Source organism: Coccinella septempunctata, chromosome 7, assembly GCF_907165205.1.
Source record: "Coccinella septempunctata chromosome 7, icCocSept1.1, whole genome shotgun sequence".
Classification (NCBI taxonomy): Eukaryota; Metazoa; Arthropoda; class Insecta; order Coleoptera; family Coccinellidae; genus Coccinella; species Coccinella septempunctata.
Genome location: NC_058195.1, coordinates 17802442 through 17827527, shown reverse-complemented (window position 1 = coordinate 17827527; position 25086 = coordinate 17802442). Strand labels below are relative to the sequence as shown.

The following is a 25086-nucleotide window of genomic DNA, read 5'->3' as shown; positions in this document are numbered from 1 at the left end:
AACTCGAAATAATTTCTGAAAAAGACGAATCAAGTGTGGTAATATACACATCATGATTGGTCAAGTCACTGTGAAAGAATCTATTAGTTTTATTGTCGCTCTCTCTAGGTGAACGAATAAGTTAAAAAATACCGTACATCATAAAATCTCTACTTCAACAGTGAAGATAGGTTACAGTTACAGTGAAGGGTAGATTAAAATAAAGACATGAAAGAAAATAGTTACATGACCACAAATTATGTAATTATTCATTTACATATCAAGTTTCATGAAAAACTATCTTCACATGTGAGTAGAGAAAGATCAACAGGATCATCCACAATATTGTTAATTGATCCTTACCAAGAATATTTTATTCCACTTTTATATTACAACATTGTAATCCAGATATGAAATAATAAATCTCATCAAACCGCTGATGAACATAAAAAGAATCGATGAGAAAACTGAAAATAATGAAACAATAATAAGAAAAATGTACTGGGTAAGTCAGCACCCCTTATATTTGTATCGAGTTTCAAAACATATCGCTGCATTCATATTACCTTCAAATTTTTTATGAAAGTTTTCACACTATTTTCTCCCCTTAGGAACTGCGGTGAAATCAATGATTTACAATAAAGTGATTCACCTCCCAATTTCCCAAATATTTTTCATTACATGTGTGACTTGAATCTGATTTTCTTCAAATGTAAGCATAAAAAAAAAAATTTGTCATATAATTTCTGAACAAAAAACTTATTCAATCAAATCCAAAGGCAACCTTAAATTGATTAAAAAGCTAAACATTTTTCACGCTCATCAAGCGAATCGATATTCGTCGAAATATCCTTTTATTTGTTCAGAAAGTATAAAACTAGAAATTTGAAAATATGCTCTTTCAATAAAATATTGATTATCAATAACATTGATGTCAACATCGCACAATTTCACAATTGCGAATGATTCAAAATAAATAACTCAAATCAAAATATACAAAAAAGAAAAATGTAATTAATCTAAAATGAACCAATACACCATATAAGTAATGATGAACATAATTATGTACTAAAAAGCTAATATATAATAGACAACAATTCGTTATATTAACATCAGCTACAAGATGGCAGCACCAACCGTTTCAACAGGTTATGAAAAAGGTGGACAACACGGAACTGTTTAAATTATAGCATTATTGTGTAATGTCCAGCTTTGACATTTAACCTCGCATCGATGACATTCTGTCAGTTTTCAATATCTTTACAAACTATACTATGAAAAGTTCTTATTCCACGAGTTTTAGGACTTTGCCAATGGCAATTGTTTTATCTGGAATAGAGGTAAAATTGTTAATGAATGCTACAGTATAAGGAATGGAAGTCTTAAACAAGTTGATTATAATTTACTTACTTTCATCTCTTAGAGTGAATCTACCCATCTGAGGCATTGATTTGAAAGGTTCTAAGCAAATAACACCGGCACACTCTATTCTCATGATAGCTACTTGGTCTTGTTTGACAAATCTCGGCCTAGTTTTACTCTTTTCACCTGTTTTTTTATCTACCAAACATATTAAGGCCTGAAAAAATAGAAGAATAAAGCTATGAAAAAGCTTCTTATTAAATGACCGAGTGGAAGAGATAATACAGAAAAAGTCAGCTAATTTGGTGGGTTGGGTATAATCACTTTCTGTGAGCGGACCGCTATATATCGAGGGTCGCGAAAAATGCCAAACAAAAGACGAATAAACAGAGCGTACCCAGCAAATTCTCTTGTCTAGGGAGCCAGATAGGAACTAAGAAAAAAAACTTCAGAAATTGGAGATTTTTTACGTTTACCAAACGTAAATGTAAACAAATATGTCAGTTGTCTGATAAAAGTGAGGTTAGCACCGATCACAGACAGGGTAGTACAGATTCAAGCCATCGATAGTGAAGACTATTATTTTGACTTCGGTATTGATCAAATTTAGTTTATTGTTTTTTCAAAACAGTTCGTCCTAAAAAGATGGTTTTCCTGGACTGCTAATTCAAAAGCACTTGGAGGGGAAAATCAGCCGTTTCATCAGATGTTTAGGAAATCGCTATGTTTTTTAAAACCGCTACGTCTCGCAGGCCGCGAAAGAAAATCAACGAAAATCGTAAAATCTGAATTTGCTAAGTAATACTTTAAACCTTGGAACCATATAGAAAACGGCAAGAGAAAATTGAGATTTTTGACGTTAATTAAACGGTCAGTTTGACAAAATTCTGGTTGGAAAGGGGTGGGTAGTACCTAATAGACTCATAGAGCAAAAAGTAGTGTTTTTGGCTTCAGTATCTGTGAAATTCATTTCATTATGATTTTTAAAGGCAAATTGACCTGAAAAGATGGATCTCCTGGCCTGCTAGTACAAAACATATAACATTACAAGAATATAAGTACCTACTTCAACTATAAGTGATTTTCACTTACTTTGACGGTGACTTCCTCTGCAGCACAGTGAATATGCATGACAGCACTATAACCTGCACAAATGATCGATTTGTGTTCAAGTATAACCAATTGAGCATCAAACACCCTTCCGGTATGTATCGGATTGATAGCGTCGCACAGAACAAAGCCGGGACTAACATCTTCTTCTTCCACTCCTTTCACTTTGATCTTCACATTTTCGCCGGGCACCACCCTGTTTACCTCGTCATCGTCCGAAAGCAACATATCAACAGTGACAGGCGTCTGAAAGTAATTCGATAAATGGTCGTTTCATCTTGTAGCACGATGAAACTCACCCTGTTTGGCATGATGACCATACTTTGTCCTTTTCTACATTCACCAGATTCGACTTTTCCCATTAGAACCGTTCCCATATCCTTATATTTATCTACAATTGGCATGATGAAGGGACCATCATTTTTTCTGTTGAGCGAGGGCAAACTATCGATGAATGGAATAAAAGCGGGGCCCCTAGAACCAACACATCAAATCTCAGCCCCACAATAAAAAAACAGAGGAGAAATTCCACTATGAAGTAGGCAATGACTTTTCATATTTAACATTCAAACCAAAGATTATAGAGTAGTAAGATAGGAAACGAAGCGACTAAAGTGATGTGAGCGCCATCTGTGTTTCAAATGTGTTTTTAAGGACCTAAGACTGGCTGAAATTTTAATTCGAGGGACATATGAAATTTTGCGAGATGTCAGAGTCATATGGCCGTTTTGAGCAAACAGGTTTTGAATGTTTTGATTCTCGTATCCATACACAACCTCGTATCGCCTTTTGTTTTTCAAGCCCGTTCTAGTTGCTGATTATTGAAATTTTTGTCTAATTTCTTGGCAAAAACCATTCGTTCGAAAATTATTGTATGGTGAAGAACAGTGGATCAAATAAAACGAATTTTACTAAGGAAAATGGGAATGTAAGTATTAAAACTGGTAACATGTGACTCGGTCATTCATTGATTTTTATTTTCAGTGCTATGAAGTGGATACAATTTTCAGGGCGTAAAGGCCTGCAAACACTACCAACTACACCATGTGCAATGAACATTTTACTGCAAGTCGATTGAAAACTGTTCATCCACGTAAATTGTTGTATGCAGGAAGCATCCCTTACATGAAGGGCTTGTTTAGGGGAAATTATGACTTTTATACATCCATTCGAAGATTCTCAATTGCCTTCAATATATTCAGAAATGCAAAAGTTTTATGGATTTCGATTTGGGAATCGGGCGACTGTCAAATTGTTTGGAAAGTCAAAGTTTTATGAAATCTTCTGTGAATGTTTTGTTCATTCGTCAATCAATTTATATATTCTGTCATAAAGAGAATATAACATGAAGAAATCATAAGGAAGCATGAAGAAATTATACTGACGGGCTTGAATACAGGTCTTGTATACCTCTGCAAGGTTTTTACAATTGTGGTTCTGAAAATGTTGTGAATAATATGTAAGTAACAGAAATGTGTATCCTATGACGGTAAATTGAATATTGATTCATATCAATTTCTAATAAGTACAAATTCAGTTTATTAATTCAAAACGTTTTCACAGGAAAAACACCTTTGATGTACCTATAGCAGATAACCATGTACTCTTGTATCCTAGTCAAAGCTCTATTTGTTGTCCATAATTTCAAATTTTTGTAAATTTTTTATAGATTGCCAATAAAAATTTATCACATCCAACAGCGTATCTCATTGATACCAATCGATTCCAAACAATGTTCAGATGAAAACTAACATCCTGGTCACAAAACAATCCGTTTGTTTTGTCACTCAGGATGTTTGTTTTCTGGTCTCAGCAAGGTCAATATTGAAATTTAATACAAGGAATAGAATTCGAATTTCGCGCCCCTCAATTATAAAACAGAAAACTGTTATTAAACAGTTGTTCTGTATTGATAATACGTTTTCAGCGCCATCTCATTGTCAAATGTGTTGTCACTGGCCAAAATGTAGTCGGTTTTTAGTACTAGCCATATGAGGGCGTTTCCTATCTTTCTACTCTATAATCTTTGATTCAAACTGTCAAATTCTCAAAGTAGAAAACTGTATTTCTCACCTATACCACGGGCACAATTTCTCGTCAGTCTGTTCCTTCAACCCTTGTCCTGTCTGACCTGAGCAAGGCAAAAAGAACAAGTCTTTATTGTGATTAAAACCTAATTTTCTCAAGTAGGGGAGTATCTTGTCCCTGCATTCGTTGTATCTTGTTTCGTCCCAGTTGACAGTAGGATCGTCCATTTTATTAACCAATACTACTAAATACTTAACGCCGGCCGTTTTTGCTAACATTGCGTGTTCTCTGGTCTGTCCCCCCCTGTCGAAACCAGTTTCGAATTCGCCCTTTCTGGCCGATATGACTAGAACCGCCAGGTCTGCCTGAGCTGCACCGCCAATCATGTTAGGTACGAAACTTTTATGACCAGGGGCGTCCAATATGGTGAAATGCTTCTTGTCAGTCTCAAAGAAGGCTCTACCTACCTCAACAGTTTTGCCCTTGTCTCTTTCTGGAAAGTAAAACAGTCTGTAATGATCCAGATGTAAGAAATAAGGGTTGTATGATTCGGCAACATAGCAATGCTGAGAGAACAAACACACTTCAACCACTGACCTTCCTGATTTGTGTCCAATGCCCATGATAAGTACCAAGACTCCCTACTCTTTTCTCTTGCTTCTCGTTCATATTTCTCCAATGTTCTTTTATCAACCATTCCAGTCAAGGCCATGATTTGCCCACCGATTGTCGATTTTCCAGCATCGACATGTCCAATGAACACCACATTTACGTGTTCTTTCTTCTCTCCTACAACTTCTTGCTTGATGATTTTTTTCTTAGGAATCTGAAATTAAACATATGCATCATAGTGATGATGTCTGTTTTCAAGCGAAATTTATTACCTTTATTGGTGCCTCCTCTGAAGATGGCTCTTCCTCATCTCCATCTGGAGTGATGATAGGATCATCTTCTGCAACGTCTTCCCAGGTTCCACCATCTCCAGGAGATGCATCTCCATCAGCGGGTGGAATGATTGGTGGATTCTTAACTTCCACCTGTTCGCTGGATTCCACATTTGTTCCTAAAATAGAGTTTTTCAGCATTCTCATCGTTCAAGGCCAAAAGTATCCTGCATTTTTTGGCTTGCATGATTTCGCAACTTTTACAAAGAATATAAGAAAATAGCAATAATACTATAACAAAGATCTGAATCGTGTTTTAGTGGTCAAGATATTGTACATTCATATAACTCAATGCAGAAGAGAAACATATTGTTCGCAAAAGTTTGAGTACAACTGTTAATTTAGAACTTGTCCCTATATCATCATGGATTTCTGAAATGATTATAATTCAGAACCTCTATTCATTTACCCTTCATTTTCATCTGCTTTTTTGGTAATTCTAAAACTGTTCTACTTAAGAGGACAATAACCTCATTTGAAAGTTGAAATTTTAGATCTAAATAACAAGAGTGTAATAGTAAAAGTGCTTCAATGTTTTATAATTACTATTAAAACATCGCAAAATAAACAAATCGCCAGATTCAAAAAGAAATTCCTTTGAATCAAAGAGATAACTGTGCTAGCATCAGATGACAGATGACCATGCAAACCAGTTTAATCTAGTAAGAAGTCCAGTTGATACAGTTTTGGACTTCTATATCAGATAACATTTTCTGTGTAACTGAAAATATGTATATACAGTAGGAAATTAAATAATTCTCTTAAATAAAATGTCAACTTTCCACTTTTTCACTCCAAGAAATACAATTAAGAATTCTCGAAAACAGAGACAGCTCGGGTTTTCCAGTACATCTACTGATATAAGTTTTTCTCAGATATAATATTCAAATGAGAAATGCAAAAATGTCCAGATTTTATATAACCTTAAATATCGGCATTCCAAAATGATATACACACGTACCATTAAGGATAAGGTGTTCTGGGGAAGCTTCGGAGGCATTAGATGAAGGAGATTCATCCTGTTTTTCAGCTGGCGATTTAGAAAAAGCAAACGAAGGCACAAATTCTACTGCATTCACGTTCAACGTGGAAAACTTTGGAGTCACATCTGCATCTTGACTAGGAGAGTTATTAGGTGATATGGAATCTGCCTGCGATTCCCAACTCTCTGGAGCTGCGTTATTCGACATCTTGCGGTAAATTTAACTAAAAATCAGTTCGATATTCACTTCACAAAAATAAAAAAGTTCTAGAGCTGTTGCAAATACGCGTGTATACCACCGGAAACTAATGGCGTATGGCAATAATAGCATGAGTGAAATGACACTGATGACAGATTTGAATATAAAATTTCTCTAAAATGTTGTTAGAAGTCAATTAATAAGCTTTTAATCACGATAATAATGTAAGAATTCGCTTTGTATATCTTGTCTATGGTCAGAAAAACACTAATCATATGAAAATCGTTTTCCCAAAGGGTTATTCAGGCAACCCCCAAAATTTCAGATTTCAGATGAACTGCGGAAATCACAAATGGCGCGTCATTCGAATTTTCTTCGAGTATCAAATGGGGAAAACGAATAATGAATTGATAATTAATTGAGTTGAAGAAAGAAAAAAAAGTGAACTTATAAACCTATTTTCATTTCTCGTAAGACTTTCATATTAATCTCAAGAATAACTTCCAGAAAATACCTGAAAATTGTTTATAAGAAATTTAGCAGAGAAGTATCACTGCAAAACTCAGGTACTTTCGGAAGTAATGAATGAAAGTGAAATTTCAAATTTCACTGAATGAAAATCCTTTTCATTGTTTTTGAAAGCCGTTCAACTATAGAGCAGATAGAGCTAATTTGACATTGGTTAGCCATTTATTGCTAAAATTTCGTAGTTCTGATAAATTTCAGAAGCATAAAAACGAGTGATTCTATAGTAAAGTTCACATTATCATTATCTTCCCAATGTATCCATTAATCAGGGTTAATCAGAAAAAATAAAGAGTTTGTGTCCTAAGGGTATTTCCCGAATCGCGAAATTCGACCCTGAGTCACGGAAAACCTTACGAGTTTTCACAACAATGCGTATTCTATGGTCAGCAATTTCAAGCGACAAAAAATCAACATCATTTTCGTTTTTTCAATTATCTATGGAGTACTTCAAGAATAAATAGAGGAGAATCATCGGTAATTTATTCAAACCGATAGATAACACCATTTGATGTTATTGAATAACAACAGGTGAGTGAAAAAGTGCTACCATCTCATAAATTGATTGCGGCGACGTTGACTTCTCCCTGTGTAAACAAACTGAAAAAATGTATTAATTTTTTAAGTTTTGGAAGTTTCCGGCTACCCAAGGCTAAGAATATGGATGCTCCTAAAACTTCTGACGTCGTCCTAGTTGCTGGAAATTCTCATCCAGAACTGGCTAATTTGATAGCCAACCGTCTGGGTGTGAAAACAGGAGGTTGTGCTGTTTATCATAAGCAAAATCGGGAAACCATGGTACAAATTGGCGATTCAATAAGAGGAAAAGATATTTATATCATACAAACAGGAACCAAGTAAGAATATTACGAAATTTAATGTATTATGTATTAAAAAGGTTGAAAAGAAAGGATATTTAGCATGTGGTTCATGTTGTTACCGGGAAAATCAATCGAATTCATTGCCTTTCTTTGTTAGAAAGATGAATAATTCTTTTGGTGTGCTCAATAAGTCACCAGAAATAAATAAAACGGCTTTAACTCATTCAAACTTCTCGATTAACCTACATCTGTATTTTGTTAAATAAGAAGAGACTGAATTTTCACATTTAACATAGTTATGTATGTTTGTTGAGAGATATTCATGAGGCCATCATATTCATCTTTCAGAGATGTCAACAACAATATTATGGAGTTACTAATAATGGCTTATGCATGTAAAACATCTTCAGCAAAATCGGTTGTTGGTGTGATCCCTTACTTACCCTATAGTAAACAGTGTAAAATGCGTAAAAGGGGATGTATTGTAACAAAACTGCTTGCTCAGATGATGTGCAAGTCTGGGCTTACTCATCTGATAACGATGGATTTGCACCAGAAAGAGATACAGGGATTTTTTGACTGTCCAGTGGACAACCTAAGGGCTAGTCCATTTTTGCTTCAGTATATACAAGAGTGTGTAAGTTACTCTTCCCATTTAATCCATTCATTTAATTCTTATGGGGAATAAAAGCAAGTTTGGGTGATTATGATATATTCTTCAGATTCCAGACTATCGAAATTCAGTGATTGTAGCACGAAACCCAGGTTCGGCTAAAAAGGCTACTTCTTACGCTGAACGTCTGCGTCTTGGGATCGCTGTTATCCACGGAGAACAAAAGGAGTCGGAATCAGACGAGATCGATGGCAGATATTCTCCCCCGACATTACCAAGATCTCGTACCATGGACGCTGGTGTTGGCGTCCCGATACACATCGCCAAAGAGAAACCGCCTATAAATGTGGTCGGTGATGTCGGGGGTAGAATTGCAATCATGGTGGTGAGTGTTAAATTTATTGAAATAGAATTGAATATGAATTTTTGATGATATTGAATTATGTACTACTAAAATTTTATAAACAAATTTTAAATGTTTTTATTGTTTGAGCTTAATATGTATTGTGAAAGATCTTAGTTTTGTTTTTATTTAGTACTTTATTTTTTCCTATGTATTAGTATTTATCAATCTAGAAAATTTATATTTGTTTGACATGTTGGAAAACAATATTCTCGATAAATTTCACAAGTCATCAGAAGAAACCATAGAATTTACGGGGTTTGGCTAAGTTCACGTTATTCACGTTAAACGATTAACGCCGCCGATGATGCTTTCTAAAGAACGTGAAGATAGCTCGAGAACGTCATAGGCATGAGCGTAACATTCGACTGGGCATTCGCGATTGAAAATGACCAGTGTCGTGTCGCATCTTTCTATGTTTTTTTAGAATAAATCTGTTGATTTATTCCTTTTTTTCTTGGAAATGAAACTTAAAGATTGCATGATGGTTATAGATAGTTCTAAAGGTATAATTTAAAGGAGATTTTTTTTAGTTCTAACTAGTCGATTTTAATTACTTAACCTCTAGTTTTCTCGTGGTCATTTGAATGGACCTCAATAATATTTTTACAGGATGATATGATTGACGATGTTCAATCGTTCGTTGCCGCAGCTGAAGTGCTGAAAGAACGTGGAGCCTACAAAATTTACGTGATGGCCACACATGGACTTCTATCTTCTGATGCTCCCAGACTCATTGAAGATTCACCAATCGATGAGGTAATATTTTCATATTCATACATTAATTACTTTCATCGCCAAGAATTTTTAAAAGAAAGAAAAAAGCCTCAATTTTAGTTTTGTCTCAATTGTGAAAATGAATTTTTTCTTCAGGTTGTGGTAACAAATACTGTGCCCCATGAATTGCAGAAGATGCAGTGTCATAAGATCAAAACTGTTGATATTTCTATATTATTATCAGAAGCCATAAGGAGAATACATAACAAAGAATCCATGTCATATCTATTCAAAAATGTAACATTAGAGGATTAATTTTGTTGTTTTATGTAAGAATAAGCATCTACGATATATCTGAATTGATCACCCTGTATTATAATTCTTGCAAGTTTTATTTGTAACTCATTCAATCGGTATGATATATAAATATTTTATCATTCATTAAATTTGTTTTTATTGTCATTTTGACATTTTTTAATTCAGCCGCGAAAATTCAAATTGCGAATTTTTTTGCTTGAATCAAACTGGTTTGTCTATGGGAGAGAATTTCCCTACTTCAGAATCCTGTAGTGGTCTTCGTACATCTGAAGCTCTGGAAAATCATCGCTTGGATGGCCGAACCTGATAGAATATACCCTCCTGGCCAATGAGCAAAAAATTTTGTATTCTGGATTTTGATTGAAGGCATTTCGAAGAAAAAGTCGAAATTAGCAGAAGAGTATGATGCTCTGGTGATCTTTCTCCAAGCGTTGAGTGAATTGAGAAAGGGGAGATTGCCTTCAAATTTTGTGACATTTCCATGATTAACATTTATAAGCCTCCAAATAATTTCTGGCCTAGAAATTTCAATATAAATGTTTCTCACCCTTCAATTTACTGTGGCCATTTCAATTCACATGATGTTATGTGGGGCTTTAAAGTTAAGGATAGAAATGGTATAGCTTTAACTGATTGGATGGAAGACATTGATCGCTATTTGATTTTCAGTAATAAAGACAAACCCTCATTTCACTCTGTGAGGTGAAATAGCGGCTACAATCCGGATCTATGACTCGTTTCCTGTGAGAATACTTCTTAACCTCTTTCAGTGAGTCATAAAATCCTAGGTGATTTTCCATGTAGGTAACATAGGCCCATGTTATTAAGTTTAGATAATGTTACTCTTCTGCTTCCTGTCTGAATAAACCACGTTGGAATTTCCAGAAGGCACACTGAGAAGGCGACATAAGATGGTTTCGTCCCTCTTATAATATTCATTCCATATTTGTAGGTTTAGTGAAAGATGCAGCTAAAAAGTTCATTCCGAGAGGTTTCCATCAAGAATACATTCCTTGTTGGTAAGATGAAACCCAAATTTTGTGTAACGATTATCAAAAAAATACCAGTAGTAAGGAGAAATGGATTAGTGGAGGCTACTCCTCTAGCGATATCATCTTCCAAAATTGATACTACTGATTACTGATTACTGATTGCTGGGTGTGTTGGACGGACTAACCCAAACCTGCCACCGCGACCAACGGTCTATTGTAGCACACAAGCATGCTCAAAGAGCTAAATCTCTCCCTCTAGTCCCATCCTACCCAAAAAGGAGATGATGTCGGAGGGGGAGTGATTCTTGAGTTCCTCTAGGATCATCTTCGGAGAGCCGAAAACTCCGAGTCTGACCCTGTCTGCCGCCGGGCAGTCACAGAGGATATGCTCAATTGTTTCGTCTTCCTCTAAGCAGAGTCTGCAGAGTGGGTCGTTGACGATCTTGAGTTTTTTGAGGTGGGCTCTGAGTCTGCAGTGTCCTGTAAAAACCGCTATTATGGATCTCAGATTAGTTCTAGAAAATTCTAGCCAGCGACTGGTGTATGGGCTGGGAGGCACTGAAATAGCCCTATGCGAGTGACGCAATCCAGGACGGTTGCGCCAGTGCTCCAGGACCTTTTGCCTTATCCAGCTGTTGTTTCGGTCCCTGATTAAGGAATTGGGAATTCCTATACTGGGTTCCGGGCCAATAAGCGTTGATGTCGCGCCTTCTCTGGCCAGAGCATCCGATACATCGTTGCCACTGAGGCCAGAGTGTCCAGGTATCCAAATCAGTTGCAGTCTGTTTAAACTTCCCAATTTGGTGAGTTTAGATCTGCACTCAAATACCTGTGCCGAGTTGCATTTGTCAGCCGCGAGAGATTTGATCGCAGCTTGACTATCCGTAAGGATTTTTATCGATCTGCCCGCCCAGCCACTGTCAAGTAAATGGCCTGCGCACAGATCAATGGCGAAGATTTCTGCCTGAAAAGCTGTCGCCGACTTTCCCAGACTAGCACTGAGTTTGGTCAGCGGTCTACGGCTGTAGACTCCGGCTCCAGATCCCTGACTGGTTCTGGAGCCATCAGTAAACCAGCAAGGTCCTTGTTAATAGAAATCCTTGTGATGGAGCCATTCGTCTCTGCTTGGAATCACAGAAACGAATGTTCCCTCGGTGCTGGTTCTTGTGATTATTTGATCAGTTCTCATGCCCATCACCTCGTCAGCCTCCAGTTGGGCCGACAGACGACTGGGCACGAAAGTGAGTTTGTCAGGCTCGTTCACGGTGAGGTGGTGGAGCCTGTGGGTTGCTAGTCTTGCCTCTCCCTGGACAAAAATGTGAAGGGGAGGGAGGTCTAATAGCATCTCCATGGACGAAGTTGGAGTAGAGCGGAATGCCCCCGAAATCATGAGGCAAGCCGTTCTTTGGAGTTTGGTAAGTTTGTTTTGGGTTAGAACGCGTTCAGTGCAGGACCACCAGGCGACACAGCCATAGGTGATCAATGGTCTGATCACCGTGACGTATAGCCAGCGGAGCTGCTTCGGCGCTATCCCCCATGTCCTTCCACAGATCCTTTGGCAGGCCCATAGGGAGTGCCTGGCTTTGTGGACGACTTTTTCCACATGGGAGTTCCATAGAAGCTTCCTATCCAGGGTAATGCCTAGATATTTGGCTTCCTCTACGAGTGGAATGGTCTTACCGTAGAGAGTTGGAGGAAAGATTTGAAATTTCCTTCTCCTGGTAAAGGGGACAATCAGGGTCTTGGAGGGGTTCACCCCTAACTGTTCCCCATCACACCAACCCTGAATTACTGTTAGTGTTTCCTGAAGAGCATCTGAGATGGTTGCATCGTCATTGCCCTCCAGTAAAACAACTATGTCGTCAGCGTAAGCCTGAACATATACGTCAAGCGAGCTGATAATTGCAATTAGATCATCAACCAGAAGTGACCAGAGAAGGGGTGATAGTACACCTCCTTGCGGACAACCTCTGCCTGCTTTGAATCTAAGTGCTTCGCCACAAAGCGTGGTTATGATGTTTCTGGAGCTCAGCATTGTGCTGATCCAATTCGATATGGTAGGAGGGACACCTCTAACCTTGGCAGCCCTCACTAGAGATTCAGTAAGGGCAGCATTAAAGGCTCCCTCAATGTCCAGAAAGGCAGCCACTGCAATCTCCCTGGAGTTGAGAGATTCATTGTCCTGCCGACAAGATTATTGAGGGCAAGATCTGTGGATTTGCCTTTCTGGTAGGCATACTGATGAGCACTCAGGGGATGATTCCGTAGAATCACCCCTCTGACGTGCTCGTCTAGTATCTTTTCAAGAGTTTTCATCACGAACGAAATTAAACTGATCGGTCGGAATGATTTAGGCTGTGAGTCTGTTTTTCCCGCCTTGGGAATATAAACGACTTTGACCTTCCTCCAGTTGGATGGTATAAAATTCCATGCCAAGCTGGATCTGAAGAGCCTAATGAGGTAAGACATTAAGAATTCCAGTCCGTGCTGAAGTAGAGCTGGAAATATTTCATCGTCACCTGGCGCTTTGTATGGGAGAAAGGATAAAACTGCCCTTCTCACCGCGCTCGCAGTGACAAGTTTCTTGACAAATTTCCAGCATTCCTTGCTGGGTCGCTTGAGGCGACTGGTGAAGTTACCTTCTTCCGCAGATGCGGAATCAATCAGCACGTGATCCGGAAAGTGTGTGTCAGCCATGATCTTAAGGGTTTCCGCCCCAGAGGCCGTATAGGTGCCATCTGATCTTTTAACAGATCCCAGCGTCAAAGACGGCTCTCTGGAGAGAATTTTATGGAGTCTTGTCCCGCTTGCAGCATCTTCGATGCTGCTGCAGAAGTTTTCTCAAGACTCCCTTTTGGCCTTCCTTACTTCCTTGTTGTACAAGGTGAGGATTTGACGATACACTTCCCACTCACCTGCTGATTTTGCTCGGTTAAATTTTTTCCGAACCTCTTTACGAAGTTTCTCTAATTTAGAGTTCCACCAAGATACTTTCCTATTGTCGGATTTCTTTCTTAGTGGACAGTTTTCATGATATGCCGAGACTATAGCTTGGCCAATGGAGGACTCATTGAACTAAAGAAAGAAATGGAAGGGACTCTCGGGTCAGCAAAAGTGAGGCCGACTGAAATAGACAATTGGATGTATATCTTTCTCTCTCTATACTTGCGCAAGGAGAGATAACCTATTAAAGTTTGAATTTAAATTTTTGACGTTTCGTTTTTCTGATTTGAATCGTATTTTTTATCAAATCAGGACGTTTTCTGAGTTGATTATGCGATCATAGATAACCTCTATGCGATGTGAATTATATTTTTCATAGTATTGTAGAAGGAATTTAATAATTTTTTTGCCAAACACCTGCAACAATGAGATGGGGATATCTGAAATTTTTGACCCGTTTCTCGAACTGTGATGATTGGAATCATATTTTTCATCAATTCAAGACGTTTTCTGAGTTAATTTTGCGACGTTGATCATATTTTTCAGAGCAGTGTAGACGGAATTTAATAAGTCTTTTTTTGTATGAAAAGAACAAAAATTTGTTCATTTTAACTAGATTAGTATATTATGAAAGAATGTAATCATGTGAAATTCATCAAGGTTTTAATCTACATGTTGAACATACATATTTTCCTTCTACTATACTGAATTTTAAGTTAATTAAGGAGCGTTGTCCAAAAAAAAACAAGTGTCAATTCTTTCTATATTTTTATTATATACAATATATAAAATAGTTTACATATATCTTCAGTAATAGTCTACAATGAAAAAGAAAATTATTGATTTCAAATAATTTAAATTCACTCGAAAACTTACATGTGCTCTGCTTCTCATCGGATTAGATTAGGGATCTTCGTTTGCAATTAATATTACAAATGGTGCCGACAGTAATAAACAAATATAAAATATCACAGTGGTAACAACATGCATACAAACACAATAAAAATAAAAAACAAATCTCATCACATATTCTTTCTCGATAAGAACTTCTATAGAATATATAGTTTCATTTAAAAGCAACCTTTTCACTTCTCTCCTAGAGTTCATCTAGGACTTGTCATGAAACTCAGAAGGAAATTCATTATATAGTTTGGGGCCGCAGAAGTCCATGCCCTGGTGTATGCGCTTCAGATGGTGCACTGGAATCTGCAAGGAGTCTTTATTTCTTGTTTCATATGCATGATTTATAGAATTGGTCGGAAAGTTCTTCCAGTTCTGATGCACATAACACAGTGAGTTGTATATGAAGAGTGATGGAACTGTAAGTATTCCATGATCCTTGAATGTCTTGGGATATTATTGAATACACTTGGTACAGCATCAAGTTTCAATATTTTTCTTGTATAACTTGGATTATGAAGGTAATCTTCACATATTCTACTATACTTTGAGGGATACCAATTTTCCCTTCCTACAGCAGTAATCCAAAGTTCCAAAATATCTGGGCGTTTAAAAGGAAACCTAAAATAAAGTAACATATAATGCTTTAGAAGTCGCAAAAAGGGATCTCATAATGAAAATATTTAAAATAGACCTACCTGTGGAAACTCTTTGGCTCATTTTTGTTCGGCTCATTGGAGCATCCTTTAGCAACTTGTTACAACCATCGTTGTAACAAGAGTCTGAAATTTACCAATTTTGCGTAACTGCAAACAGTACTGATATTGATGGGGACAACAATGATTTGAGAAACACAAAAACCTATAAAATACTTTCTCTAAAACTTTATACCACAAATTTACAAACAACTTCAATTCTGAAGATTACTTACTTTGATTTTTTTTTAACTGTCCAGTTAATATCGAAAGAGGTCTTTTCAGACAGTTTCAACCCTTTTAGTTCCCTCGGGTGGCCAGGTAAAGGTAATCTGTCCCTTCACTAGATCCATATTTCTCAGAAACCGAAAATCCAGATACTTAAAGGTTTTCGAGTGGGATTCGGAGATTCCCCGATTTATTTGAGTTTTTTCAAGTTTCAAGCGAATATTAATCGTGAGTTTTAGCATTCTGAACACTTTTAGATCTCTTTCCAATTGAACACAACCGAAATCATCCCAAAAACTAATTTAAACTGAATAATCAACAAAACCGTCAGCTGATTGATGTAAACAAAACATCTAAAAGAGAGAGAAGGGATACCCACCAATAGTCTTTCTCTCTCCCACACTTTTGGACACACTTTCGACCGATTTGCTGAACTGCGGGTCCCTTCCATTTCTTTCTTTAGTTCAATGGGAGGACTTCCCTACATGTTTGCCAACCTAGAAAAAGGTCTAAAAGGTCTACCATCAGGGAATGATTGCTTTCTAACGAAACCTACTTCATTCTTTCCGCAATGATCAAATATATTTATGAAATTCTATCGAGCTTTCTAGAGTTTACTGTTAAAAAGAAAAAAAGATTTTCATAACCTCGATTGCTGATTGGTTGAAATTTATGTTGGTATCACTACTTCTTGTGACAATCGACATATTTCATTGGCAAATGTCATTTTTACTGATATATATAATATTAATATTGTCTGCTGTATAGCTTACAAAATACAAGAAAACAAGAATGCGTTCAAGCAAAGATTGTGCACATAACCAAAACTTTGCCCATAACCTAACAGATTACTTTTTTCTTCTTGACATTTGCCAACGAAACATGTCAATTGTCACAAGAAGTAGTAATACCAACATAAATTTCAACCAATCAGCAATCGAGGTTATGAAAATCTTTTTTTCTTTTTAACAGTAAACTCTAGAAAGCTCGAAAGAATTTCATAAATATATTTGATCATTGCGGAAAGAATGAAGTAGGTTTCGTTAGAAAGCAATCATTCCCTGATGGTAGACCTTTTAGACCTTTTTCTAGGTTGGCAAACATGTAGGGAAGTCCTCCATTGAGTTGGCCAGCCTCTCTAGGTCTTCATGATTGTTAACGTTTACGTTGATGGATCTCAGATTCCGTTGCAGGGATAGTTTATAACCATCCCAGTCGGTTAATCTGGGATTGCGATATTCCTGAATGGGTTTACCGCCTAATTCAATGTTAAATTGAATATTTCTATGGTCTGAGCCAGAGGGCGTGTCAGAAACCCTCCAGTCAGTGATTTTAGTGCTCAGGTATTGCGAGCAGAGCGTGATGTCCAATACCTCAGCCCGATTTTTCGTAACAAAGGTTGGAACAGAGCCCCGATTCAATACAAAAAGCGCTTCTTCTAGAATGAAGTCAAATAAGTGCTCACCTCTTTCGTTGATGTCCGTGCTACCCCACGTAGTGTGATGGGAGTTGGCATCGCAAGCAACGAGGAGTTGAAGGTTTTTCCCCCTGCAGAAGGCAACTAATTTTCGCACTTCATTTGGCGGGGGGAACATGGTATCACCAGGGAAGTAGGCAGAACAGATGACCAGTTCTTTAGTGCCCGTTTCCATGGGAAGTTTTACCAGGATGGATGTTACATCTCTGGAACAGAATCCTGTAAGTACAAAAATGTCAATAGTGTTCCTGACAAAGATACAGGACCTGGGTGATTCCCCAGATCCAAGTGATATTACCTTGCCAGGAAGGTTACTGAGGCCGTTGATTCGGCCTCGGGAAGTAACCCAAGGTTCCTCTGGATGAGGGCGATATCTATCCTCTCGTCCAGGATTCGTTTTCCAAGGAGGTAGGATCCAGCCTTGGAATGTTGCACATTAGCCTGCAGGCATTTGAAGAGCCGCGCCATCACTAGATGTTGCGGCTTACTTCTTTCTTCCCACCGCCGGCCCCTTCCTGGCCGTTTTACCAGCCTTGGGAAGAGCCCCGGTGGGAAGGGACGCCTGCGGCGCTTTGCTTGTCGAGGGAGCAGAGTTAGACCTCTCTCCCTCAGCGAGCTCACCTTTGGATGTGCCAACGGAGGTGGAGGGATTGGCCCCTCCTTCCTCTTTCTTTGTTTGGGTGTCCGACTCTTTGTCGGCACCCATGCCCTTTTCTTTGGCCCGGAAGGTAACCCTCCCGAAACCATAGTAGGGCATCATGTTCAGGGCTTTGAGCCTAGACATGGAGCTCTCATCTACAGAGAAGGTCCATGTCCGGCCCGGCCCTGAAACCTGGTGGTGTAACACCGCCCAGCTCTCTGCTTCCAGGTCTGGGTTCATCACACTCAGACCTGTCAGCACCTCATCCTGTGAGGGTCGATCTCCTAGTGGAGGATCAGGGATGTATGCTACGCATACGTAGGGCTTTGGCAGCTCCGTTCCCTGAACGATGCGGAGGTTGGCCCCATCCCACGGCTTGATCTGCAACAAGCAGTTTTCAAGCCATGAGACAGTAGCCTCGTCCGCGCATCTAATCATGAGCCAACCCGGCTTATGAGTGCAGCTCAAGAAGCGGATTCCCGCTCCCTTTTCCTCCTTCCTGAGGGTATGCCTCAGGATGGCGCCCTGGAGCAGGTCCAGCTGCTCAGCTGACAAATTGGCTTCAGGGTCCCTGTCGACAATGCCGACCTTGATCCCTTCCACCATCTCCTTGTAGGTCACCCCCTTGCTGACCGTTCCCCCAGGACAGTGCTTTTTCGCACTGGCACTAGGAGTACTGCCATCAGAGCGCAACCTCTTCGGAGTTTTGGCAGCAGGCGTTGGGAGGTTTGGTTCCCTCTCCTTTGCTGCTGCCTTTTAGGCGTCCTCACGGAGTACTGTCGCAAGTGCCGACTTGTAGTCGGCACCTGATTTCAGTAGCCGTTTCAGGTGCCTTTTGGCTGCTCCCGCCATTCGCCTGCGTTTGGAGGTAAGATTCATCTTCTCAACCTCCTTAGCGACTACAGCGATTGCAGCCTCGGGGATACCCTCCCCTTGTGCGGTTCCGGATTTCTCCTCCGCGCCTAGGGTTGGGTTTGTAATGGCAGAATCAGGTTTCACCCCGATTTCTGCACATTCCTCTTTCGAGGTTTCGGTTGTCGAGATAGGATTGATCCCCGTCTCGACTGGTTTTGGTGAGTTTGTTTGTTCTTTGGTATCCATAAGCGGTCCCACGAGAAGGGAAGAAATAAATGTCCACCAGGGCAGTGCTCCCTTACCCTGGTAAGCCATATTGAAACCGGAGGGCGGCAGGTGTCCGGAGTTCGCCTATTAGGAACTCATCTTAACCCAATGAGCTACTCAAAGAGGAAGTTCTTCGGCATAGGATGTTCCACCTTGAACTAGGGGGTTTTTGATGAGGTTGTCTCCTCTCGATCCGGCCAATTAAGGCAAGATCCCCCGCAAACAAGTTTGCATGGTTTGTCAACTGCCGCCAGTCCTTGACTGTCCGGTAAAGTTGGCGCCGTTAATCCTGTGCAGGCCCTTAGCCACGACACTACAGCTGGGCAGGAGAAGTTGGTCCGCGGTGGGATTTTGGAAGGCTACCAGTAGTGTTTTTAAGACTACGAGCCAACTTATAGTCCCACAGTCCTCAGCTTCATTTGTAATCATTAGCAGAAGGACCCCTCCTATCCGCCACCTGGAGACGCGCCTGGTTGGTACTTCACCCCAATGGCCAGGAAATTGAAGCATACATTAATTGTCTCCAGGATGCCAAATCATATCGACCAATCAGAGTGCAGCGCATCTCCCGCCAAAACTTTATCTTCTCTCTGGCCAACTTTTCCCGGGACCGCGTTATACTCGAACGAACTTCTTCATGTAATGTTACCAAAGATCCTCTTGATGATACTGAGTTACCTTCGAATGTATTACCTACAAGTTCGAAATTTCGCATTTCTGTTCGTTATTTCATTAAATTACGAAAACAGCGATTATTATCGCTTATATACAGATTGTCAAAGAAGGTAATTAATTAATCATTGCTTGTTGACTATAAAAATATTTGAACGAGTTTCTAATGTTTGCCTTTCAGCTTGTGGTAATCTCTATAGTAGTTTATCAGTTCTAGAAAGCAATTTTTATTTCTACGTTTTAATGATCAATATGGATCTGCGTAACTGCGTGCAGTTGACTGTTGTTGATTCGTTTAGATTTCAATTTCGCTAAATGGACGTCAAGTCAAGAATGTTTGTTAGGTTGGGGTGATTGAAGGCTGCCATTCCCGATTTCAAAAGCTGTAAACCTCCCTACTTTTCTGAAATCTCCTAATGAATCCCGAATTCCCATATTTGCATTGAAATCAATTTATACTTTCAGGTATGATTTTACCGACACTAATAGATATAACTGGGGCGATGGATTTGAAAACGAATCCAAAATTGGACGAGTTTGAAATTGATGTAGAAATTGACCAACTATTCAATTTGTCGAGTGATGTTTTGAATTTATCGTTTATCAATGCCTCTGTATATTGAAGGTTGCGTATCAAATTTCAGTTGTATTAACTAAAAGCAAAATGAGTGTCCCCTATAAATCTATAATGATTCAAGGTAGAGTTCATTTACAGACAAATCATGAAATGCTTTGTGAGAGTCACCAAGTTATTAGAAAGAAATAGGAGGACAAGCACTCCTATGAATGATTTGAAGAGTAATTGAGAATAATTTTGTGACTTTTGAAAAAAATAAAGACAAGGGTAAAATCAATTCAAGTTTATTTCTGCAAGAAAAGTACAAAGGATGTATTCTCAAAAAATAGACACTTATTAGTATAATTATAATATAATTGTTAGGAAGTTACGGAGCCTATAGCATTTTTAAATAATCAAAACTATCAAAGCATACAGCAACTACTGATAAAGAAATTTATTGAGCTTAAAATTGAAATACTATTGCATCTCCCTCCACACCTAAACAGCATATAAAAAATACAGAAATAGGATAACAGACATTCTATTTGGACAAAATAAAAGAAAAATATCAATTATCTTTGTTTTTTTCCCAACATATATAGTCATACAAGAGGTAGCAACTTGTCAGTTCGAAAAAAATAAGACTCAACATATTCTAAATGTAACTACTGATAAAACCCTTTGTTAGTGGAAAAATTTAATATTGCCCCATCACCTCCCACCACCAAGGACATATAAAAAAACTACAAGGCTTAAAATATACATTACATAAATTCAACAGAAATAAGCGAAAAGTAATAATAAATTTTCCTAAAGCAAAACAGCACTCCATCACCACTTTCCTGAAAAACTATGCTATGTTAAACATATATTATTCGAAAAATGATCAAACCATATTTACATTTTCAATATGTTCAGAGATTCTACTTTTTAGTGGGGTAATATAATTGTTTTTCAATTTTCCTTTTTTTCCCTCTCTGATCTTTATTCTTTTGTAGTGTGTCATATTGCTTGTTGATATTTTCCACAATATTATCAAAATCTTCATCATCTAATGATTCCAATTTCATAAAAATCTCCTTCATTACAATCTACAATTAAAATCCTATGCAAAGCTATTCCCATCACCAAATATTCCTAGTTTACCTCTCGTTTTTTGCTTGGATCTAGAGTAAGAACAGTATTTTGGTTCTGTATTGTCTCATCTAGGAATTCTTTGATTTCTGTCCTCTTCTGTACTCCACTTGTTGATGGTTCATCAATAGGTGGATAATTTTCAGCAATACCTGGACCTGGAAAAGAATCGCTTCTCTTTTCGATCAAAGCAACTGCATGTATGTGTTTACATAATGCAGTTTTTACTGTGTATTCTGGACAAGTACATTGGTATTTATGAATGCAGATTCTACATTTATCACAGTAAATAGTTCTACAATCATCATCACACAATTCATTATAATCAACTATATAAAATTGGTCCCTCACCTTACTTGAGAAAACCTTAAACTCACCAGAATCTAGACAGACAACTTTCTCCAGAACTTCTTTTTCTGCCTTTATGTGAGCCTCTCTATTAACTCTCGATTGGTAGGAATTAACATTTGGCCTTTCAGATTCGATGACTCTTTTCCACATTTTTTCATTAACAAGGTCTTCTAATAAGTCTAATAACTTCTCGATTCTGGAATTGATAGGTTGTGAAGTGAAAAGAGTAGTTTATATATGTTAAATTGTACCGTAAATTTTGATGTCCCTTCATTTTATTATATTTAATTACTTTATGCAGGCTCTCAATAGCCATATTAGTATTTATTCCTACATTTATTCTGTGGCAGTGGGCCCACATCATAATTCTCTCATTGCACTGGAAATAATGACTGAAAATAAAATAATGAAATGATTTTGACCATACTGACTATATGGTAATTTACTTCTGTAAGTATTTCAAGAAATCCAGTTCATTTTCTTCTTCAAGATATTTAAAATATTCATCTTTCAATTCTAGAAATTTTGAAATACTGGTCTCTTTCAAGATATTTCTCATTCTTAATTTCATTTCTTTCTTATTATCTGGTTTCTTCAATTTATTCCTGCCTTGAATATTCCAGTTTTTGATGACATGCCAAGTGCAGAGTAAGCGTCTTGGCTTTTCAACATCATCCATTGCTTCGCACCAAGCATTAAAATATTTTATGTCATCATCTGTCATAATGTATTTGCATCTTAGGGACTCTTGAAGTCTTGCTTTCAATGACCTGAAAAATATTTTCTGGATCGTTTGATCCATACGATTACTTATCAAGAATGCTACTGGGAATCCCATATTATTTTCATCCTTGACTAAAACTGTGGTGAGTTCCCAATTCCTGATATTTGTTCCATGGGTGCCGTCAATGCAAATGATTTTGCTGTATTTTCTTAGCTTTTTTTCCATAATTTTATTCATGAAGGCTAAAGCAAAATCCTCGTTTCTCAGCTCAGGGTAATTTTCGCCTAACAAAGTTTAAATATCAGGAAAATACAAATAATCAGTGAAAAAATATTACCTATCTGTTTGAACAAAAAAACAGTATTTTCTTCTTGACTATTCATTTCTCCAACTTTCAGGGCTGTTGCTGTCATGTCATCTGTATCACGCTGTTTATTTATATTGAATTTACGTATAATGTATGCAAGATACCCTCTTGTTAATAAATTCATTCTGGTGAGCTTCCCTTCCTCTAATATTCTCGCATCCTCAAGTATTCTCTCTTTTGTAACACCAGCACATAATTTTTCAGCGAGCATTTCCTGTTGATCCTTCGATAAATGTTTGGCTCGGAGTTCATCATCATGGCCAGCATGTGTTTCAATATAGTTCACTGTTACTCCTTAAATAGAATGAATCAACACTAGTACAAAAACTATATTATTAAAAGTGTTACCAGAATTAGTTATTTTAGCACAAATTCTAGATGGACATAATCCTGATATTTTAATGCTTCCTCCTGCTTTTGAACATCTTTGGTTACTTTTACTGTCATATCCTGAATAGAAGTAATTGAATAATTGAGTTACTTAGATAGACAGCTTAAATATACTCACCTCTTGTATTACTCCTATTGCAATTATAGTATATGTACTCATCATCTTTGATCTTTTGTCCTCTTTGAAAGGCATAATCTATATTTCTATTGTCAACTGCTCTCCAAGCTTCAAATTCCTCTTTGTTTCCAAAATAAAGAGTTGATCGTATAATAGTCAAAAAATGAATTTTTTCTATATGATCCACTAACTGGTCATGGCTTCCAAATGATAATTTAAGTTTATCCTCACAAAGTGGACATTTAATATTCTTCGTGTCCTTTCCTGTAAGTGGCTCTTGCAGGTGCACCTGTTTTATATGGCGGTTGAATGTAGACACACTGGATAACCTTTTGCCACATATGTGACAAAGAAGTTGTTTACTACAAAAATAGCAAGCTGATGACAACAATCAAATCACCCCTATTCTGTAACTCAGATCGGAATGAACCATATGAATAAACTTTACCTTTCTTGATCCATATTGATCATTCAAACGTAGCAATAAAAACTGCTTTTTAAAGCTGATAAACTGATATAGATATTACCACCGGCTGAAAGGCAAATATCAGAAACTCGTTCAAATATTTTAATATAGTCAAAAAGCAATGATTAATTAATTCCTTCTTTCACAATCTGTATAAGCGATAATAATCGCCGTTTTCGAAATTTAATGAAAGAACAAATTGCAATGCAAAATTTCGAACTTATTACATTCACAGATAACAGAGTATCATCAAAATTAAGAGGATCTAATAGTACGATTACATGAAGAAGTTCGTTCGAGTTCGAGAACACAGATTACAGAGTTCGAGAATAACCCGGTCGGGGGAAAAGTTGGCCAGACCAGAGAAATGTTTTGGCGGGAGATGCGCTGCACTCTGATTGGTCGATATGATTTGGCATCTGGAGACAATTAATGTATGCTACTAAACTCATTGCTCGCCGACTGATTGATGTTTCTAATTTGGTTGAAAATTCGAGGAAATTTATCCTGAGTTAATCAAGCATTTAGGCAAAAGGCCTCCCTTATCTTGGTTGTTATCGTTTTCTAATAACATTCTGAATTCTGAAAATTTTCCGCCCCAGAGTTCCGAAAGGCGAAAGTCATAGGAATTTTAAAACTGGAAAGAATTCTTCTGATCATAGTAGTTATCGACCCATTAGTTTATTGAGTGTTCCTTTCAGAATTTTAGAGAGGATTGAATCGACTCTAGAAGACGCTTCCAAAATTGTAAAGGGGTTTCAAGAAAAATAGAAATTGTTGTTATAAGTTTCTGAGCCTAACCACGTTCATTGAAGCAGATTTCAGTGATAAACTAAAAACAGGAACATCATTTGTGGATTTTTCTGCAGCCTATGACAGTATGGTTTGATTTTCAAACTTCATACACATCTGAAGTGTGAAAAGATGGTTCGCTTACTAAAAAACATGCTGTCAGATAGAAGGTTTCTTGTTTTTGTTGATGATAATTGTAGTAATTTCAAAACTTCGAATGATGATCTTGCACAAGGATCATCTTCGTTTCAATTTTTATCAGTTTGATATTCCTACTACTTCTTCTGAGAAATTTATATACGCCGATGAGTAATGATGAATGAACCTTATTTTTGAGGAATGGCGAGTGGCGTTTGCGTACTACTAACCCAAATAAAACCGATGTTTCGTGTTTCCATTTCAATAATCATCAAAAATATAGAATATTGAGCGTGGTTTTCGGTAATTCCTTTTTGGAACATAACTTCAATCCAAAATATCAAGGAGTTAAGCTAGTTTCCTCGGTGAATTTCAAA

The 25086-nt window shown here is 37.7% G+C and overlaps 6 protein-coding genes and 1 long non-coding RNA gene across 10 annotated transcripts; 2 read left to right on the top strand and 5 right to left on the bottom strand.

Annotated features, from left to right (window-relative positions):
* Positions 1-467: 467 nt before the first annotated feature.
* Positions 468-6694, bottom strand: LOC123316446 (eukaryotic peptide chain release factor GTP-binding subunit ERF3A). Its single transcript, XM_044902508.1, has 8 exons — positions 6385-6694; positions 5364-5542; positions 5077-5305; positions 4525-4972; positions 2751-2925; positions 2434-2697; positions 1390-1558; positions 468-1308 (listed from the first exon to the last, which is right to left on the bottom strand). Exons 1-8 carry the CDS (start codon positions 6611-6613, stop codon positions 1265-1267), a joined length of 1737 nt encoding a protein of 578 aa, XP_044758443.1. The 5' UTR covers positions 6614-6694; the 3' UTR covers positions 468-1264.
* An 804-nt stretch (positions 6695-7498) lies between these two features.
* On the top strand, positions 7499-10124 carry LOC123316599 (phosphoribosyl pyrophosphate synthase-associated protein 2). Its single transcript, XM_044902763.1, has 6 exons — positions 7499-7660; positions 7756-7986; positions 8299-8587; positions 8673-8948; positions 9579-9725; positions 9840-10124. Exons 1-6 carry the CDS (start codon positions 7641-7643, stop codon positions 9996-9998), a joined length of 1122 nt encoding a protein of 373 aa, XP_044758698.1. The 5' UTR covers positions 7499-7640; the 3' UTR covers positions 9999-10124.
* A 706-nt stretch (positions 10125-10830) lies between these two features.
* On the bottom strand, positions 10831-17586 carry LOC123316850. The gene is made up of 3 exons (XM_044903108.1): positions 17225-17586; positions 11433-11473; positions 10831-10971 (listed from the first exon to the last, which is right to left on the bottom strand). Exons 1-3 carry the CDS (start codon positions 17409-17411, stop codon positions 10831-10833), a joined length of 369 nt encoding a protein of 122 aa, XP_044759043.1. The 5' UTR covers positions 17412-17586.
* On the bottom strand, positions 14692-16224 carry LOC123317883. The gene is made up of 3 exons (XR_006538210.1): positions 15768-16224; positions 15535-15697; positions 14692-15457 (listed from the first exon to the last, which is right to left on the bottom strand). It is a non-coding gene; the product is annotated as an uncharacterized LOC123317883 (long non-coding RNA).
* Positions 17587-17720: 134 nt separating the features above from the next.
* On the bottom strand, positions 17721-18482 carry LOC123316849. Its single transcript, XM_044903107.1, has one exon. It carries the CDS (start codon positions 18480-18482, stop codon positions 17721-17723), a length of 762 nt encoding a protein of 253 aa, XP_044759042.1.
* A 538-nt stretch (positions 18483-19020) lies between these two features.
* LOC123317212 lies at positions 19021-20380 on the top strand. 2 transcript variants are annotated; one of them, XM_044903625.1, is made up of 2 exons: positions 19021-19783; positions 20136-20380. In XM_044903625.1, exons 1-2 carry the CDS (start codon positions 19488-19490, stop codon positions 20209-20211), a joined length of 372 nt encoding a protein of 123 aa, XP_044759560.1. In that variant the 5' UTR covers positions 19021-19487; the 3' UTR covers positions 20212-20380. The 2 variants fall into 2 exon arrangements, 1 of the variants encoding a protein (XP_044759560.1); XR_006538149.1 differs by having other exon boundaries at positions 19498-20055.
* Positions 20381-20515: 135 nt separating this feature from the next.
* Positions 20516-24073, bottom strand: LOC123317211. 3 transcript variants are annotated; one of them, XM_044903623.1, is made up of 10 exons: positions 23916-24073; positions 23762-23846; positions 23314-23675; positions 23154-23255; positions 22776-23099; positions 22161-22722; positions 21966-22106; positions 21376-21910; positions 21131-21320; positions 20516-21084 (listed from the first exon to the last, which is right to left on the bottom strand). In XM_044903623.1, exons 2-9 carry the CDS (start codon positions 23782-23784, stop codon positions 21153-21155), a joined length of 2217 nt encoding a protein of 738 aa, XP_044759558.1. In that variant the 5' UTR covers positions 23785-23846; positions 23916-24073; the 3' UTR covers positions 20516-21084; positions 21131-21152. The 3 variants fall into 3 exon arrangements, with proteins under 3 accessions (XP_044759558.1, XP_044759559.1, XP_044759557.1); XM_044903624.1 differs by having other exon boundaries at positions 20516-21079; XM_044903622.1 differs by having other exon boundaries at positions 20516-21071.
* Positions 24074-25086: the final 1013 nt, after the last annotated feature.